At 61.4% G+C, this 18,328-nt stretch overlaps 1 protein-coding gene across 2 annotated transcripts; it reads left to right on the forward strand.

The window, feature by feature from the left end:
* The first annotated feature begins 230 nt into the window (after positions 1-230).
* On the forward strand, positions 231-17,844 carry LOC137599676 (spectrin beta chain, non-erythrocytic 1-like). 2 transcript variants are annotated; one of them, XM_068320694.1, is made up of 36 exons: positions 231-348; positions 2,110-2,305; positions 4,467-4,618; positions 5,042-5,215; positions 5,285-5,376; positions 5,453-5,533; positions 5,630-5,745; positions 5,838-5,950; positions 6,018-6,205; positions 6,373-6,490; positions 6,597-6,755; positions 6,833-7,135; positions 7,212-7,365; positions 7,513-8,380; positions 8,459-8,596; positions 8,730-9,486; positions 9,690-9,892; positions 9,965-10,055; positions 10,130-10,276; positions 10,994-11,257; positions 11,433-11,657; positions 11,732-11,821; positions 12,420-12,695; positions 12,775-12,905; positions 13,979-14,183; positions 14,269-14,643; positions 14,874-15,118; positions 15,328-15,466; positions 15,598-15,682; positions 15,757-15,953; positions 16,044-16,147; positions 16,292-16,334; positions 16,428-16,606; positions 16,687-16,860; positions 16,933-16,975; positions 17,047-17,844. In XM_068320694.1, the coding sequence occupies exons 2-36, from the start codon at positions 2,164-2,166 to the stop codon at positions 17,275-17,277; spliced, it is 7,002 nt and encodes a 2,333-aa protein (XP_068176795.1). In that variant the 5' UTR covers positions 231-348; positions 2,110-2,163; the 3' UTR covers positions 17,278-17,844. The 2 variants fall into 2 exon arrangements, with proteins under 2 accessions (XP_068176795.1, XP_068176796.1); XM_068320695.1 differs by lacking the exons at positions 231-348; positions 2,110-2,305 and adding an exon at positions 2,537-4,131.
* Positions 17,845-18,328: the final 484 nt, after the last annotated feature.

The following is an 18,328-nucleotide window of genomic DNA, read 5'->3' on the forward strand; positions in this document are numbered from 1 at the left end:
GTATCGGGTATATGGTGCTGAAGCCCCCCCCCATCTAAAATGCTTCAATCAAATGTTTTCTTTTGACCCGGTCCCGGTGATCCGGTTCCCCTCAGACCGGAACCGGAGGACGTTCAGCTCTTCCAGGAGCTCAGACGTCCGAGGCGTCAGTGAACGCAGCACGACGAAAACATCTGATGAAGGGGAGGGGGGGCTGAGGGGGAGGGGAAGCTGGGGGGGGGCTGAGGGGAGGGGAGGCTGGGGGGGCAGTGCGGATTCCTTCCCGTCATTCCCTGCAGCAGCGGCTCCGGTTCGGATGTTTCTGGATCGTCTCAGCTGGACTTCCGGGACGCGCTTCGGTCTGAGCAGGTGAGCCGGTCCCGTTCCCCCCCCGGTCCTCCCGGTCCCCCCCCGGGTCCCCCCCCCGGTCCTCCCGGTTTGTCTGATGCTTCACTTCCTGCGCAAACTTCGCTTCCGCCGCCGCGGTTCGGTTCTTCTGTTCGGTCTGAAGCTCCAGGGTCCTCCGGTGCCCCCCCCCGGTCCGGGTGTCCGAGTCGGCAGCGCGATCCGCCGGTAACGGGAGGATGGAGGTAACGGTGCGCCGCGCGGAGCAAACAGGCGTGGCCGCGGGAGGAGGTGATGCTCCGGGACACCGACCGGACCGGGTGGGGCTGCAGCCCGGGGGCCGAGCTGGTGCATCGGGACGGTGGGGGTCCGGGACCGGATCCGGACCGGACGGGACACCGGAAGCTGCACCGTTCTGCAGGACCACCGGTCTGTTTGGCAGGGCCCGATGGGGGTCCGGGGGGTCAGGGCCCCGGACCCCCCCAGAGGGTTCTGGGTTCTAGCTGCTGGAGGGGGGGGGGGGGGGCATTAAGCATGAGCAGATCGTTGGCCTTCGTCCAATCAGCTGCAGACAGGTGACACACCTGTCCTCTGTGGGGTAGTGTGTCCTCAGCTGTGACTGTCAGGCTGCAATCCACACACACACACACACACACACACACACACACACACACACACACACACACACACACACACACACACCTGATACCTGGTCTGTTGATCAAACCAGGTATCAGGTGCACATGACAGGATGTGCTGTTTATCTTTAGCATTTTAGCTAACAACAGTTTCCCTCTGCATGCAGCCACTGTGTGTGTGTGTGTGTGTGTGTGTGTGTGTGTGTGTGTTGGGGGGGTGATGCTCAGGGGAGTGTGAACGCAAACAAACAGACCCAGAGGGAGGGGGCGGGTCCTGAACACTTCCTGTCCTCTCCCTGGCAGAGAAGGGGGAGGATTTTAAACCTGTATTTAACTAACGAGTATGAATAGTGGAGGTATTATTATCATTATTATCATTATTATCATTATTATCATTATTATCATTATTATCATTATTATTATCATTATCATTATTATTATTATTTATTATTATTGTTGTTGTTGTTGTTGTTATCATTATTGTTATCATTATCATTATTATCATTATTATTTATTATTATCATTTTTTAAATTATTATTATTATTATCATTATTATTATCATTATTATCATTATTATTATTACTATTGTTAACACTGGTAGTACTCCATTAGCAGGACTGTACCGTCGGTCCTGCTTCAGCCTCTCAGACTGACCAGATCAGTTTCCATCATGCAGAGGATTCTGGGAAGCCATTAGAGCGGCGCTCCCTCAGGACGGCCCCTGGACATCTGAGTGCTCTCATGGCGGAATCGCCCGATGGTGTCCTCCATTAGCTCTGGTCAGCTGACCCATTAGCCGCTCCAGTACCTGAGTGGTCGCCGCCCCCTTTCTGGCTTCTACCAGATACTACATTACCCATGATCCTCTGTTCTTGAAAGGATGAGGGGGTAGGGCCTGATGACAAGCGTGGTTTTATTTACGTCAGTTGGGATGTCCTGCCGCAGAATTTTGTCATTGTTGTTGTTGTCGTTGTTGTTGTTGTTGTTGTTGCTGTTCTCCTTGTTGTTTACACTTTCAGCTGGCAGGTGTTTGTTTTGCTGATGCTCCTCCTCTTTGTTGCCATGGAGACCGTCATCCTTTCCTTTTAGCGTTGTTGTTTGTGTTTGTTGATGAACAGCTGAGGCTGACTTCCTGTTTCCCTGCAGCGGGGGCGTGAGCGTCAGATGTGAGGCGTGCCACTGCAGAGGTCAGAGGTCATCATGACGACGGTGGCGGCGGAGCCGATGGAACTGCAGAACCAGTACGGCGGCGAGCCGCTGAGCAACCGCTGGGACAACGACTGGGACAACGAGAACAGCTCCGCCCGCCTGTTTGAGCGCTCTCGCATCAAGGCGCTGGCAGGTAGGCCCCGCCCCCAGGGGCAGCATGAAGGCGCTGGCAGGTAGGCCCCGCCCCCAGGGGCAGCATGAAGGCGCTGGCAGGTAGGCCCCGCCCCCACAGCATCAAGGCGCTGGCAGGTAGGCCCCGCCCCCATAGCATCAAGGCGCTCGCAGGTAGGCCCCGCCCCCACAGCATGAAGGCGCTGGCAGGTAGGCCCCGCCCCCACTAAAGTCATTTTAACAGGTGTTCAGGAAATGTCAGCGCACTTCTTGAACACGTTTGTCTAAACTTTAAAGTGAAGCAAGCTAACAACGTTAGCAATGTTAGCAATGCTAGCTGACAGTGGACGCTGATGGTCCAGCAACTGCCTGATCACTTGTGTTCCTGAAAATTAGCATTATGTCTCCTAGCGGCGTTAGCATTGTCTGCTAGCAGCGTTAGCATGTTGTCTGCTAGCGGTGGAAGCAATCCGTTTCCTCTGAACCTTTGGCAAAACCTGGCAGCCCTGGTTAGTAGCGAGTTGCTAATGTAGCATGAAGAGGCTAGCACACGTAAGGCTAGTACACATGAGGCTAGCTTCACGTTTTTTCGTCATGTGGGGGGCTGGTGCCCCCCACGTGAGGAGTCACAGGGAGAACACAGGGAGAACACAGACTCCGCCCAGAAAGGACTCAAACCCACAACTGTCTGGCTGTGAGGCGACAGCTCCGCCCACTGCGCCGCGTACCGCCTCCAATCGTGAAAGTTTGAGTTGTGATTGGTCAGATGCTAACACTGCTAAAGTAGCGTCAGCTCTGGAGGGTATTTTAGTTCCTGCTTTAAAAAGTGTTGTGATTGGCTGGAGGCACCCGAGATGTTCCCAACACAATGAAAAGAAAACTCAGATTAGGTCCAGATTAGATCCAGATTAGATCCAGATTGGATCCAGATTAGATTCAGATTGGATCCAGATTATATCCAGATTGGATCCAGATTAGATCCAGACTGGATCCAGATTAGATCCAGATTGGATCCAGATTAGATCCAGATTGGATCCAGATTAGTGCTGCCTCTGCCTTCAGCGAGCCTCTGATTGGCTGCCGGCTCATCAGATGGTTGAACAGGATGTTTGCTTCACACTTCCTGTCCTTCAGTCAGGAATGTGAGGGAACAATGAGACCCCCCCCAACACCCCTGATGACATCATGACAGGCTGGAACCTCATTGGCTGATTGATTCCCTGTCCGCCGCCCCACACTGTAAAAAATGACTGATAATTTTAATATGACTATACGTGTGTGTGGGGGGGGGTTAATTTTTAAGAGTGTGTTTATGGTGGGGTGTGTTTGCAGTGGGCGGGGCTTGTGTCTGTTGGAGTTGTTGTTGAGGGAAATGAAGAACAATCAGAAGACCAGAAGAAGAATGAACACACACACACACACACACACACACACACACACACACACACACACACACACACACACCTCATTGACCTCTGGACTCTCCTGGCGGTGAGGACGTCTGTTCCTCGTCTTCGTCTTCGGTTTTTACCTTCACTTGACGTTAAAACAGTTTTTTACCCTCTGGTTTTAGTCTAGAGGGGGCGTGGCCTGTGTGTGTGTCGTTCTGTGTGTCGTTCTGTGTGTGTGTCGTTCTGTGTGTCGTTCTGTGTGTGTGTCGTTCTGTGTGTCGTTCTGTGTGTCGTTCTGTGTGTCGTTCTGTGTGTGTGTTGGACTACGGTCCCTGAACTCCTCGTCGGTTGATCATCGGTTGATCGTCGGTTGATTGGTTGGATTCGGTGGCCATGGAGGCGGAGCCTGCTCAACAGGCGTACGTCCAGCTGGAGTGTCGCTTCAAGCAGCTGAAAGGTAAGAGGAGGAGGTCGGCCCCGCCCACACCAGACGGCCCCGCCCACACCAGACGGCCCCGCCCACACCAGACAGCCCTTCCCACACCAGATGGCCCCTCCCACACTGGATGGCTCCGCCCTTGCGGTTCTGTGGTTCCTCCAGGTTCTGCTAAAGGTTCAAGTGAGACGTGAAGCAACTGCTAATGCTTAGCATGCTAGCATGGTTTGATGCTGGCGCGGGATTGGCTGCTGGACGAGGGTGGAGACTTTAGCCGTGCGGTGTGGCTAAATGTACCCAGAGGTAACGGGCTAACAGTGCTAACGCAGGTAGCTGAGCTACTTCCCGTGTTGCAGACGAGCGGGAGGCGGTGCAGAAGAAGACCTTCACCAAGTGGGTCAACTCCCACCTGACCCGGGTCTCCTGCAGGATCAGTGACCTCTACCTGGACCTGAGGGACGGCCGCGTGCTGCTCAAGCTGCTGGAGGTGCTGTCGGGAGAGAGGCTGGTACGCTAGGCTAGCATGCTAGCACCGCTAGCACACCAGACACACACTAAACACACTATAAACACGCTAAACACACATTAAACACGCTAAAAACATGGTAGACACACGCTCAAGTGAAGTCACACCTGAAGTGGGCGTGTCCTCCAGCTGGGGGCTGTGTCAGGGCCAAGAGAAAGCCGCGTTACCTCTGCAACAGTCGTTTTACCCAGAATGCATCAGTTAGAAGTAGGAGACACTTTACATTAGAAAATGTTTTTACTTTGCTGTTCTGTGGCAGCGAGCCCCGCCCACAGCCCCGCCCACATGCCCCTAATCAGTCCAGTATCAGCCCGGATAGCCTCTAATCAGTCCTGATTGGTCCTGAGCAGAAGGTTCTGCCGTGGACCCGGTCCGGTTCGCCTCTGACCCTCTCCTGCTGTGCAGCCACGGCCCACCAGGGGGCGCATGAGGATCCACTGCCTGGAGAACGTGGACAAGGCTCTGATGTTCCTGAAGGAGCAGCGGGTCCACCTGGAGAACATGGGCCCCCCCGACATCGTGGACGGGAGCCACCGGCTGACGCTGGGGCTCATCTGGACCATCATCCTGCGCTTCCAGGTGGGGGGGCTCTGAGGGGGATGGGGGGGCTCTGAGGGCGTGGCTCTGACGGGCGGGGCTCTCTTGCAGATCCAGGACATCTCCGTGGAGACGGAGGACAACAAGGAGCGGCGCTCGGCCAAAGACGCGCTGCTGCTGTGGTGCCAGATGAAGACGGCGGGGTGAGCCTCCTGAGCCAATCAGGTCGCAGCGGGTCGGGTGTGTCCGCTCAGGTGTGTGACTCCGCCTCCTCCTCAGGTACCCCAACGTGAACATCCACAACTTCACCAGCAGCTGGAGGGACGGGATGGCCTTCAACGCTCTGATCCACAAGCACAGGTGAGCCCCCCGCCCGTCGCCACGGCGACCGCTCAGGTGACCCCGTGACCCCCGAGCGTTCGCCGCCCTGTGCCGATAAAGTTTTCTCTGACACAGGCCGGAACTGATCGACTTCGAGCGGCTGAAGAAGTCCAACGCCCACCACAACCTGCAGAACGCCTTCAGCATGGCCGAGACGCACCTGGGCCTCGCCCGGCTGCTGGACCCTGAAGGTACGCCCCCGGGCCACGCCCCCGGGCCACGCCCCCGGGCCACGCCCCCGGGCCACGCTCCACCAGCGCCTGACACGCCCGTCTCTCTGCAGACATCAGCGTGGACCAGCCCGATGAGAAGTCGGTCATCACCTACGTGGTGACCTTCTACCACTACTTCTCCAGGATGAAGGCTCTGAAGGTGGAGGGGAAGCGTGTGGGGAAGGTGTGTCCTCAGGCCGCCGCCCACCCGCCGGCACCACGCCCCGCCGCTCACCGCCCCTCTCTTCCAGGTCCTGGACCACGCCATGGAGACGGAGGGGATGATCCAGAAGTACGAGGCGCTGGCGGCGGACCTGCTGGAGTGGATCGAGCAGACCATCATCATCCTCACCAACAGGAAGTTCTCCAACTCGCTGGGCGGAGTCCAGCTGCAGCTGCAGGCCTTCAACACCTACCGTACTGTGGAGAAACCACCCAAGTCAGCACCGCCAGTCACATGACCAGTAGAACCGCCAGGAACCATCAGGAACCACCACACCTGAACCAGGAACCATCCTGGTACCACCTGGTTCCAGGTTCCTGGTTCAGGTGTGGTGGTTCCTGGCGGTCCAGGTGTGACTGTGACCCTCCTGTCATGACCTTCAGGTTCACGGAGAGGGGGAACCTGGAGGTTCTGCTGTTCACCATCCAGAGCAAGATGAGAGCCAACAACCAGAAGGTCTACCTGCCCCGGGACGGGAAGCTGCTGTCCGACATCAACAAGGTCTGAGCGCTAACCGCTAACCGCTAACCGCTAACCGCTGCTAGCTCCAGCTTAGCTCCCGCCTGGGGTTGGGTCTCCGGTGTGCTTGACTGTGATTGGTCCTCAGGCCTGGGAGCGGCTGGAGAAGGCGGAGCATGAGCGGGAGCTGGCCCTGAGGACGGAGCTGATTCGTCAGGAGAAGCTGGAGCAGCTCGCCCGACGCTTCGACCGCAAGGCGGCCATGAGGGAGACGTGGCTGGGCGAGAACCAGAGGCTGGTGGCGCAGGTCAGAACCGGGGCTGAACCGGGTCAGAACGGGTCAGAACCGGGTCAGAACAGGTCAGAACCTCCGTCTGCCTCCAGGACAGCTTCGGCCTGGACCTCCCGGCGGTGGAGGCGGCCACCAAGAAGCACGAGGCCATCGAGACGGACATCGCGGCGTACGAGGAGCGCGTCCAAGCGGTGGTCGCCGTGGCGACGGAGCTGGAGGCGGAGCGTTACCACGACATCAAACGCGTCGCCGCCAGGAAGGACAACGTGCTGCGGCTGTGGGACTTCCTGCTGGAGCTGCTGAGGGCGCGGCGGCGCCGCCTGGAGGCCAGTCTGGGCCTGCAGAGGCTATTCCAGGAGATGCTGCACATCATGGACTGGATGGACCAGATCAAGGTGGGTCCTGGGGGCGTGTCCTGGAGGGGCGTGTCCTGGGGGCGTGTCCTGGTGACTTCCTGTCCTGTGGTCCCAGGTGCTGCTGCTGTCTCAGGACCACGGGCAGCACCTCCTGGGGGTGGAGGACCTGCTGCAGACCCACACGCTGCTGGAGGCCGACATCAACGTCCAGAAGGACCGCGTGCAGGCCGTCGCCGCCAGCGCCAGCCAGCACGCCGTCAGCAGCCACGGTGAGCTACAGCTAGCATTTCTGTGCTAACTGGCTAGTGGAGGGGGATTTCCTCAGGAGGAGCCGCGGGGTCGCGGGATCAGGAACACGCCCTCTTTTGTGGGTTCTGGGGTTAGCGATGCTAACCGCTGTGGGTCTTGCGTTCCAGGCTACCAGCCCTGCGCCCCCCAGGTGATCCAGGACCGGGTGTCCCACCTGGACTCCTGCTACCAGGAGCTGGTCCAGATGGCGGCGGAGCGCCGGGCGCGGCTGGAGGCGTGGCGCCGCCTGTGGAGGTTCTTGTGGGAGGTGTCAGAGGAGGAGAGCTGGATCCGCGAGCAGCAGCGCCTCCTGTCCCAGGAGGTGGGCGGGGACCGAACGGGGGCGCGGCGCCTCCTGAGCCAGCAGCGCCTCCTGGAGGACGAGATGAACGGCCGCGCCGCACGCCTGCAGAACTCCATCGCTGAGGGCGGGGCCATGGTCCAGGCTGGGCACTTCGCCGCCGATAGGGTCCAAGAGCGCATCGCCGACCTGCAGGCGCAGTGGGCGGAGCTGGAGCGGCTGGCCGCGGCGAGGAAGCGGCGGCTGGAGGAGGCACAGGCGCAGCAGCAGTTCCAAGCGGACGCGGACGACGTGGACGCCTGGACGCTGGACGCCCTACGGGCGGCGTCGGGCGGCGAGACGGGCACCGACCAGTTCTCCACACAGGCGCTGGTCAGGAGGCAGCGGGACGCCGCGGCGGGCGTGGCCTCCTACCGCGCCGTCATCGACGCCCTGCACCAACAGGCCGCCGCCCTGCCGCAGGAGGGGGCGGAGCACCAGGAGGTGCGGCAGCGCCTGGACGGCATGGAAGAGCGCTACCAGGAGGTGGCGCAGCTGAGCCGCGGCAGGACACAGGCGCTGCAGGAGGCACTGGCGCGCTACAAGCTGCTCAGCGAGGCCGACGCCCTCCAGCTCTGGATCGACGAGAAGGAGCAGTGGCTGGTCGCCATGGAGACCCCCCACAAGCTGGAGGACCTGGAGGTGGTGCAGCACAGGTAGGGCGGGTGGGACACCCGGGGGGACGGTGCCCCCTGCTGGTCTCCTCCCGCCGCTACTTCCTGTTTGTGTCTCAGGTTTGAGAGTCTGGAGGCGGAGCTGAACCTCCAGGCGTCCCGCGTCGCCGTGGTGAACCAGATCGCCCGTCAGCTGACGCACCACGGCCCCCCCAGCGACACGGACATCAGGGCGCAGCTGGACCACCTGAACACCCGGTAGGAGCACCCCCACCAGCTGACCCACCACCACCTACCCCAGGGGGGGCTGGGTCGGCCCCCTCCGGGCTGCAGACACTTCCTGTCTGGGGGAGTTGCCCGTTACACTGACCACGCCCTGTTCTCCCTGCAGGTGGAGCCACTTCCGGGCCCTTCTGGACCAGAAGAAGGAGTCCCTGCAGGCGGCGCTGCGGGTCCAGAACTACCACCTGGACTGCAATGAGACCCGGTCCTGGATCAGGGAGAAGACCCGGGTCATCCAGTCCACCCAGGAGCTGGGCAACGACCTGGCGGGCGTCTTGGCGCTGCAGCGCAGGCTGACTGGGATGGAGCGCGACCTCGCCGCCATCGAGGTCAAGCTGGACGACCTGCGAAGGGAGGCGGGGCGGCTGGGGGCGGAGCATCCAGACCAGAACGAGGCCCTCGGGGGCCGTCTGGCTGAGATCGGCGCCGTCTGGGAGGACATGAAGAACGCCCTGAGGGCCCGCGAGGAGTCGCTGGGCGAGGCCCGGAAGCTGCAGCAGTTCCTGCGCGAGCTGGACGACTTCCAGGCGTGGCTGTCGCGCACGCAGACCGCCATCGCCTCCGAGGACACGCCCACCTCGCTGGCGGAGGCGGAGCGGCTAATGGCGCAGCACCGCGGCATCAGGAACGAGGTGCGCGACTACGAGGAGGACTACCAGAGGATGAGGGACATGGGCGACCTGGTGACCCGGGGCCAGACCGACGCCCAGCACATGTTCCTGCGCCAGCGGCTGCAGGCGCTGCACGCCGGCTGGAACGAGCTCACCCGCATGGGCGACAACCGGCAGCACCTGCTCACCCAGTGCCACGCCCACCAGGTGTTCCTCAGGGACTGCAAGCAGGCCGAGGCCTTCCTCAGCAACCAGGTAACGCCCGCTTTGACGGGACCGGGTCAGGACGGGGTCCAGCTGAGAACCGGGTGTTCATGCTAACGGGTGTTCATGCTAACGGGTGTTCATGCTAACGGGTGTTTATGCTAGCGGGTGTTTATGCTAGCGGGTGTTTATGCTAGCGGGTGTTTATGCTAGCGGGTGTTCACGGTCTATCTCGCCCGCTGTGACCCCTACAGGAGTACGTCCTGGCCCACACGGAGATGCCCCCCACCCTGCCGGGCGCTGAGGGGTCCATCAGGGCGCAGGAGGATTTCATGACCACGATGGACGCCAACGAGGAGAAGGTCAGCGCCGTGGTGGAGGCGGGGCGGCGGCTCGCCCGCGACGGCAACATCAACGCCCAGCGCATCCTGGAGAAGACCTCCTCCATCGACGACAGGTAGCCCCACCCTATGTAGCATCATGCTAACGTTAGCGTCACAGGTTCTGACGGGTTCTGGTTGCTGTCCAGGCGTCAGAAGAACCGGGAGGCGGCCGTGGAGCTGCTGATGAGGCTGAAGGACAACCGAGACCTTCAGAAGTTCCTGCAGGACTGCCAGGAGGTGGGTCCTCCCACCGGTTAGCATCCGCACTAACCTGTACTGTTAGCGTTGATGCTAACCCATCGTGTTTGCAGCTGACGCTGTGGGTGGACGAGAAGATGCTGACGGCTCAGGACCGGACCTACGACGAGGCTAGGGACCTCCACAGCAAGTGGCTGAAGCACCAGGCCTTCATGGCCGAGCTGCGCTCCAACAGGGAGTGGCTGGACCAGGTCCAGAAGGTGGGTCAGGTCCAGAAGGTGGGTCAGGTCCAGAAGGTGGGTCAGGTCCAGGAGGTGGGTCAGGTCCAGGAGGTGGGTCAGGTCCCGGAGGTGGGTCAGGTCCAGGAGGTGGGTCAGGTCCAGGAGGTGGGTCAGGTCCAGGAGGTGGGTCAGGTCCAGGAGGTGGGTCAGGTCCAGGAGGTGGGTCAGGTCCAGGAGGTGGGTCAGGTCCAGGAGGTGGGTCAGGTCCAGGAGGTGGGTCAGGTCCAGGAGATGGGTCAGGTCCAGGAGGTGGGTCAGGTCCAGGAGGTGGGTCAGGTCCAGGAGGTGGGTCAGGTCCAGAAGGTGGGTGAGGTCCAGAAGGTGGGTCAGGTCCAGGAGGTGGGTCAGGTCCAGGAGGTGGGTCAGGTCCAGGAGGTGGGTCAGGTCCAGGAGGTGGGTCAGGTCCAGGAGGTGGGTCAGGTCCAGGAGGTGGGTCAGGTCCAGAGGCTGGACTAGGTCCCCATGGGGTCCTTCAGCTGCTAGCTTGTTCATGCTACTGCTAACAGTAGCCTTATTAGCTCACTAGCCTTGTGTTTATTAGCAGGTATACATAGCTAGCATTAGTAAGCGCTAATTTGCTCACTAGCTAACGTTAGCGACAGATCTGTGTGTGTAAAGCAGTTTCGTGTATGCTAGCAGTGAGCTAATGGAGAGCTAGTTAGTCGTTAGCATGTGGCTAACGGCTGCTTACTGCAGGACGGCGCGCTGCTGGTGTCGGAGAAGCCGGAGACGGAGGCGGTGGTGACGGAGAAGCTGGCGGCGCTGCACGCCATGTGGGCGGAGCTAGAGGCCACCACGCAGACCAAAGCGCAGTGTCTGTTCGACGCCAACAGGGCGGAGCTCTTCACCCAGAGCTGCGCCGACCTGGACCAGTGGATGGGGGGCCTGGAGGGCCAGATCCAGTCCCACGACTGCGGCAAGGACCTGACCTCCGTCAACATCCTGCTGAAGAGGCAGCAGGTAGGGCGGGGGCGACCCTGGGGCGGTGCCGGGGGCGACCCCGGGGCGGTGCCATGGGCGACCCCGGGGCGGTGCCATGGGCGACCCCGGGGCGGTGCCGGGGGCGACCCCGGGGCGGTGCCGGGGGCGACCCCGGGACGGTGCCGGGGGCCCTCTGACGGCGTTCTGCCCGCAGATGCTGGAGACCCAGGTGGAGGTGCGGCAGCGGGAGGTGGTGGCGCTGCAGAGCCAGGTGACGGCTCTGGGCCAGGAGGTGGGCGACACCGGCGCGGTGGAGGGACGGCGCCGCCTGCTGGAGAACAAGTTCCAGGAGCTGCTGGAGCCGCTGCAGCGGCGCCGGTGCCTCCTGGTGGCGTCCAGGGAGGTGCACCAGTTCCACCGCGACCTGGAGGACGAGATCGTACGTGACTCAAGGGGGGGGGGCAGGCTCCGCCCCCTCAGGTAACCCTGTTCACGCCCTGTTTCTGCTTCCAGCTGTGGGTCCAGGAGAGGATGGCGGTCGCCACGGCAACCGACCACGGAAACAACCTGCAGACGGTCCAGCTGCTCATCAAGAAGAACCAGGTAGGGGGGACACCTGTGTCTCAGTTGGTGACCATGGCGCCTGTGCCTCGGGGCGTGACCCTGACACTTGTGTCTCGGGGCGTGACCCTGGCGCCTGTGCCTCGGGGCGTGACCCTGACACTTGTGTCTCGGGGCGTGACCCTGGCGCCTGTGCCTCGGGGCGTGACCGTGACACTTGTGTCTCGGGGCGTGACCCTGACACTTGTGTCTCGGGGCGTGACCCTGGCGCCTGTGCCTCGGGGCGTGACCCTGACACTTGTGTCTCGGGGCGTGACCCTGGCGCCTGTGCCTCGGGGCGTGACCCTGGCGCCTGTGCCTCGGGGCGTGACCGTGACACTTGTGTCTCGGGGCGTGACCCTGACACTTGTGTCTCGGGGCGTGACCCTGGCGCCTGTGCCTCGGGGCGTGACCCTGACACTTGTGTCTCGGGGCGTGACCCTGGCGCCTGTGCCTCGGGGCGTGACCCTGGCGCCTGTGCCTCGGGGCGTGACCCTGACACTTGTGTCTCGGGGCGTGACCCTGGTGCCTGTGCCTCGGGGCGTGACCCTGGCACCTTTGCCTCGGGGCGTGACCCTGGCGCCTGTGCCTCGCCCCTCAGACGCTGCAGAAGGAGCTCGCGGGCCACCAGCCGCGGATCGATGACCTTCTGGAGCGCAGCGGCGTCCACCTGAAGGAGTCGTCCAGCCCTGACGCCGTGCGGCGGCGCCTGGCTGAGCTGCAGCAGCTGTGGGCACAGGTGCAGGAGGAGACGGCGCAGCGCCACGCCCGCCTGCAGGAGGCGCACCGGGCCCAGCAGTACTACTTCGACGCGGCGGAGGCGGAGGCCTGGATGAGCGAGCAGGAGCTCTACATGATGTCAGAGGACAAGGCCAAGGTGGGCGGGTCTGAGGGGCGGGGTCTGAGGGGCGGGGCCTTGGGTCGGCACGTCTGCTGATCTGTGATTGGTTGGACAGGACGAGCAGAGCGCCATCACCATGCAGAAGAAGCACCAGATGGTGGAGCAGGCGGTGGAGGACTACACCCTGACCGTACGCCAGCTGTCCAAGACCAGCAGGGGGCTGGTGGGGGACGGGCACCCCGACAGGTAGGGGCTGACACCTGACCCTGACCCCTGACCCCACCCTGACTCTGACCCCAACACACTCCTATACCAGTTCTATCCAGCTCAACAATGATGTGTGTGTGTGTGTGTGTGTGTGTGTGTGTGTGTGTGTGTGTGTGTGTGTGTGTGTGTGTGTGTGTCGGTGGTGTGTGTGTGTCTGTGTGTGTGTGTGTGTGTGTGTGTCTGTGTGTCTGTGTGTGTGTGTGTGTCTGTGTGTGTGTGTCTGTGTGTGTGTGTGTGTGTGTGTGTCTGTGTGTCTGTGTGTCTGTGTGTGTGTCTGTGTGTGTGTGTGTGTCTGTGTGTGTGTGTGTGTGTGTGTCTGTGTGTGTGTGTCTGTGTGTGTGTGTGTGTGTGTGTGTGTGTGTGTGTCTGTGTGTGTGTGTGTGTGTGTGTGTGTGTGTGTGTGTCTGTGTGTGTGTGTGTGTGTGTGTGTGTGTGTGTGTGTGTGTGTGTGTGTGTGTGTGTGTGTCGGTGGTGTGTGTGTGTCTGTGTGTGTGTGTGTGTGTGTGTGTGTGTCTGTGTGTCTGTGTGTGTGTGTGTGTCTGTGTGTGTGTGTGTGTCTGTGTGTGTGTGTGTGTGTGTGTCTGTGTGTGTGTGTCTGTGTGTGTGTGTGTGTGTGTGTGTGTGTCTGTGTGTGTGTGTGTGTGTGTGTGTGTCTGTGTGTGTGTGTCTGTGTGTGTGTGTGTGTGTGTGTGTGTGTGTGTGTGTGTGTGTCTGTGTGTGTGTGTGTGTGTCTGTGTGTGTGTGTGTGTGTGTGTGTGTCTGTGTGTGTGTGTGTGTGTGTGTGTGTGTGTCTGTGTGTGTGTGTGTGTGTGTGTGTCTGTGTGTGTGTCTGTGTGTGTGTGTGTGTGTGTGTCTGTGTGTGTGTGTGTGTGTGTCTGTGTGTGTGTGTGTGTGTGTGTCTGTGTGTGTGTGTCTGTGTGTGTGTGTGTGTGTGTGTGTGTGTGTCTGTGTGTGTGTGTGTGTGTGTGTGTGTGTGTGTGTGTGTGTGTGTGTGTGTGTGTGTCTCTGTGTGTGTGTGTGTGTGTGTGTGTGTGTGTGTGTGTGTGTGTCAGTGAGCGTATCAGCCTGCGTCAGTCTCAGGTGGATAAACTCTATGCCGGCCTCAAGGACCTATCAGAGGAGAGGCGGGGCCGGCTGGACGAGAGGCTCCGCCTCTTCCTGTTGAGCCGTGAGGTGGACGACCTGGAGCAGTGGGTGGCGGAGCGGGAGGTGGTGGCGGGGTCGCACGAGCTGGGGCAGGACTACGACCATGTGACGGTGAGTCGCTCCACGTGACCTCTGCCCTGACCTCTGCCCCGCCCTCTGACCTCTGCCCCACCCTCTGACCTCTGCCCCCCCTCAGATGTTGCAGGAGCGCTTCAGGGAGTTTGCCCGGGACACGGGAGCCACGGGTCAGGAGCGGGTGGACGCGGTGAACAGGCTGGCGGATCAGCTGATCACCGGGGGTCACGGCGACGCTGCGACGGCGGCGGAGTGGAAGGACGGTCTGAACGAGGCGTGGGCCGACCTGCTGGAGCTGGTGGACACCCGGACCCAGATCCTCAGCGCCTCCTACGAGCTGCACCGCTTCCACCACCACGCCCACACGCTGCTGGGGCGCCTCCGCCACAAGAGGGAGCAGCTCCCCCTGCAGGCCGGAGGCCACCACAGCGCCGTGGAGGCACTGCAGCGCGCACACGCCGCCTACGAGCACGACGCACAGGCGCTGGGGGCACAGGTGAGTCACAGGGGGGTCAAGGGACACAGGTGAGTCACAGGGGGGTCGGGACACAGGTGAGTCACAGGGGGGTCGGGACACAGGTGAGTCACAGGGGGGTCGGGACACGGGTGAGTCACAGGGGGGTCGGGACACAGGTGAGTCACAGGGGGGTCGGGACACAGGTGAGTCACAGGGGGGTCGGGACACAGGTGTCAGGGTGGTGTTGCATCACTGACCTCTGACCTCAGGTACAGCAGCTGCAGGAGGACGCGGGGCGGCTCCAGTCGGCGTACGCGGGCGACAAAGCAGAGGACATCCAGCGGCGGGAGGGCGAGGTGCTGGAGGCATGGGGTGGCCTCCTGGACGCCTGCGCAGCGCGCCGGCGCCTCCTGCTGGACGCTGCCGACAAGTTCCGCTTCTTCAGCCTCGTGCGCGACCTCCAGGTGTGGATGGAGGGCGTGGTCAGGCTCATCCACGCCCAGGAGAGCCCCAGGTACGACCAATCAGACGCCAGCTGACAGGCGTGTCCCTGCCGGGCGTGTTACAAATGGGCGTGTCCCTACCGGGTGCGTTTACTAATGGGCGTGTCCCTGCCGGACGTGTTTACTAATGGGCGTGTCCCTGCCGGGCGCAGTTACTAATGGGCGTGTCCCTGCCGGGCGTGTTTACTAATGGCCGTGTCCCTGATGGGCGTGTCCTCAGGGACGTGTCGGCGGTGGAGCTGCTCATGAACACCCATCAGGGCATCAAGGCGGAGGTCGACGCCCGGAACGACAGCTTCAGCTCCTGCATCGAGTTGGGGAAGACGCTGCTCGCCCGGAAACACGACGCCGCCCCCCAGGTGAGGGATCACATGACACGTCAGCACCAATGGCAGCATCTGTTTCTACTGGTTATGTAGTACATGTGTACCGTATGAACCCTGACTGACTGACTGACTGATCGATCAATTGATCGATTGATTCCGTGCAGATCAAAGAGAAGCTGCTGCATCTGACCGATCAGAGGAAGGAGATGATTGGTCAATGGGAGGACCGGTGGGAGTGGCTCCGCCTCAGTAAGACGCTCACCTGAACACACATGTTTCCTGTCTACGTGTCCCGTCACTGAGACTCCGCCCCCTCCCCTCAGTCCTGGAGGTGCACCAGTTCTCGCGGGACGCGGGTGTGGCCGAGGCGTGGCTGCTGGGCCAGGAGCCCTACCTGTCCAGCGGGGAGGTGGGGGCCAGCGTGGACCAGGTGGAGGTGCTGCTCAAACGCCACGAGGCCTTCGAGAAGTCTGCCGCCACCTGGGAGGAGCGATTCTCCGCCCTGGAGCGGCTGACCACGGTGAGAGGGGGGTGGGGCCGGGGGAGGGGGCGGAGCCGGGAGGGGGCAGGGTCGAGCGAGGGGCGGGGCTAACGCTACCTCTGCTTCCAGCTGGAGCTGCTGGAGGTGAGGAGGCAGCAGGAGGAAGAGGAGAGGATGAGGAGGCCCCCGTCGCCGGCGGCAACCGTCACCCAGCAGGAGTCCCAGCAGACGAGGTGAGGCTAGCTGGAGCTAACTGAAGCTAACTGAAGCTAACTGAAGCTAGCTGAAGCTAACTGACGCTAGCTGAAGCTAACTGACGCTAACTGAAGCTAACTGACGCTAACTGAAGCTAACTGATGCTGCCTGTGTCTCTGCAGCCGGACCCCCAGCGCCCCCCCGTCGGACCAGGACTCGCCCCGGGTCAGTGCGCCGTCTGGACCCCCCGGTGCTGCAGGTTTGTCCTGGCCCCCCCCCGGCCCCTTCCCCCGTCTCACACTCTTCTCCTCATCCCAGGAGGGCATGGAGGGCGGGGCCCTGGTGAACGGCGTGGCCGAGACCAGCCCCGGCTCCCCCCCCCCCACGACAGGCCCGGCGTCCTCACCGCCCCCCCAGGACCAGAACTCCTCTCAGCTGGAGGGGCTCCTGCACCGCAAGCACGAGTGGGAGGGGCACAACAAGAAGGCGTCAAACAGGTACGGCCCCCACCTGTAGGCAATTGCCACTCCGTCAGCGGGGGCGGGGCTCGCCGCTGACGCTGCACTGTGATTGGCAGGTCGTGGCACCATGTGTTCTGCGTGCTGACCCGGCAGGAAGTGGCGTTCTATAAGGACGGGCGGGCGGCGGCGCAGGGCGTGCGTTACCACGGCGAGGCCCCCATCAGCCTGACGGGCGCCGCCTGCGACGTGGCGTCCGACTACAGGAAGAAGAAGCACGTCTTCAAGCTGAGGTGAGGCCCCGCCCACTGCGCCCGTCTGACGTAACAGTGGCAACGCCCCACTGACACGTTTGTGGCCCCCAGGCTGACCGACGGAAACGAGTTCCTGTTCCAGGCCAAAGACGAGGTAAGCCCCGTCCCCGTGACCTCTGACCCCGGCCGTGACCCTGTCGCTCAGCGACCCTCTGCCGCCCCCAGGATGAGATGAGCACCTGGATCCAGGCCATCCTGAACGCCAACGCCCCCGATAGGAAGGGCGGCGCCCCCGACAAGACGGGCAGCGCCCCCGGCACGCCGCCCACCGGCCGCGCCCACACGCTGCCGGCCGTGGTTGCCGTGACGACGGAGTTGAGTCCCGGGAGGAGGGAGAAGGAGCGAGAGAAGGAGAAGGAGAAGCGCTTCAGCCTGTTCAGCAAGAGGAAGCAGTGAAGCCCCGCCCAGGACCCGCCCCAGGGCGTGTCCTGTCCTTGCCCCGCCCCCGGAGGCATGTCCCACCCAGGCCCCGCCCCCGGAGGCGTGTTGTGATGTCACGCTGACTGTGATGACATCACAACATCAAGCCGCCGCCCCTCTGATGACATCACGCCCACTCTCATCCACTCTTCTGAGTTGCTCATGGGGGCGTGTCAGAGACCGCCTCTTTCTTCCTCCGCTGTCAGCCAATCACATCGCAGGATCCGTGATGTAGCACCGCCCACTTGCATGCGTCGTAACATTAGGGTCAAAGGTCACCACTAGCGCTAGACCCCAGGATCTCTGTATATCTATGTAACACGTATGTAGCACATATGACACGTATGACACGTACGACATATATGGGAGCTAACGCTAGTAACGCTAGGGAAGCTAACACTAGGGAAACTAATGCTAGGGAAGCTAACGCTAGGGAAGCTAACGCTGCACCGTCAGGTCCCTGTAGAACCTGAACATAGGAAACATGTTAGAACCGTCATGTATGAACCTGTAACACGCTTCACCTTCAATAAAGCTTCAGACTTCACTGCTTCCTGTTTTCACTCAACTTTATTAACAAACCCACTGATGACAGAACCTGTTCAACATGTACAGGTCAGCCCCGCTGGGGGGGCAGGGACCTGCAGGAGGCCCAAGGTTCTGCCTGGTCCAGATCCTGATCCTGATCCTGATCCTGATCCTGATCCTGTTCCTGTACCTGGTCCTGGTCCTGGTCCAGGTCCTGATCCTGGTTCAGGTCCTGATCCTGATCCAGGTCCTGATCCTGATCCTGATCCTGGTCCTGATCCTGATCCTGGTCCAGGTCCTGATCATGGTCCAGGTCCTGATCCTGATCCTGATCCTGATCCTGTACCTGGTCCAGGTCCTGATCCTGATCCAGGTCCTGATCCTGGTCCAGGTCCTGATCCTGGTCCAGGTCCTGATCCTGGTCCAGGTCCTGATCCTGATCCTGATCCTGTTCCTGTTCCTGTTCCTGTACCTGGTCCAGGTCCTGATCCTGATCCTG

The sequence above is a fragment of the Antennarius striatus genome, chromosome 8 (assembly GCF_040054535.1).
Source record: "Antennarius striatus isolate MH-2024 chromosome 8, ASM4005453v1, whole genome shotgun sequence".
Taxonomy (NCBI): domain Eukaryota; kingdom Metazoa; phylum Chordata; class Actinopteri; order Lophiiformes; family Antennariidae; genus Antennarius; species Antennarius striatus.

What these genes read in the sequence shown, in the direction of transcription:
- LOC137599676 (XM_068320694.1), top strand. Translation starts at nt 2,164, where the DNA reads ATGACGACGGTGGCGGCGGAGCCGATGGAACTGCAGAACCAGTACGGC. An exon ending in GGCTGGACCAGGTCCAGAAG is followed by an intron (nt 10,277 to 10,993) that starts GTGGGTCAGGTC and finishes TGCTTACTGCAG; the next exon opens with GACGGCGCGCTGCTGGTGTC. An exon ending in AACACGACGCCGCCCCCCAG is followed by an intron (nt 15,467 to 15,597) that starts GTGAGGGATCAC and finishes GATTCCGTGCAG; the next exon opens with ATCAAAGAGAAGCTGCTGCA.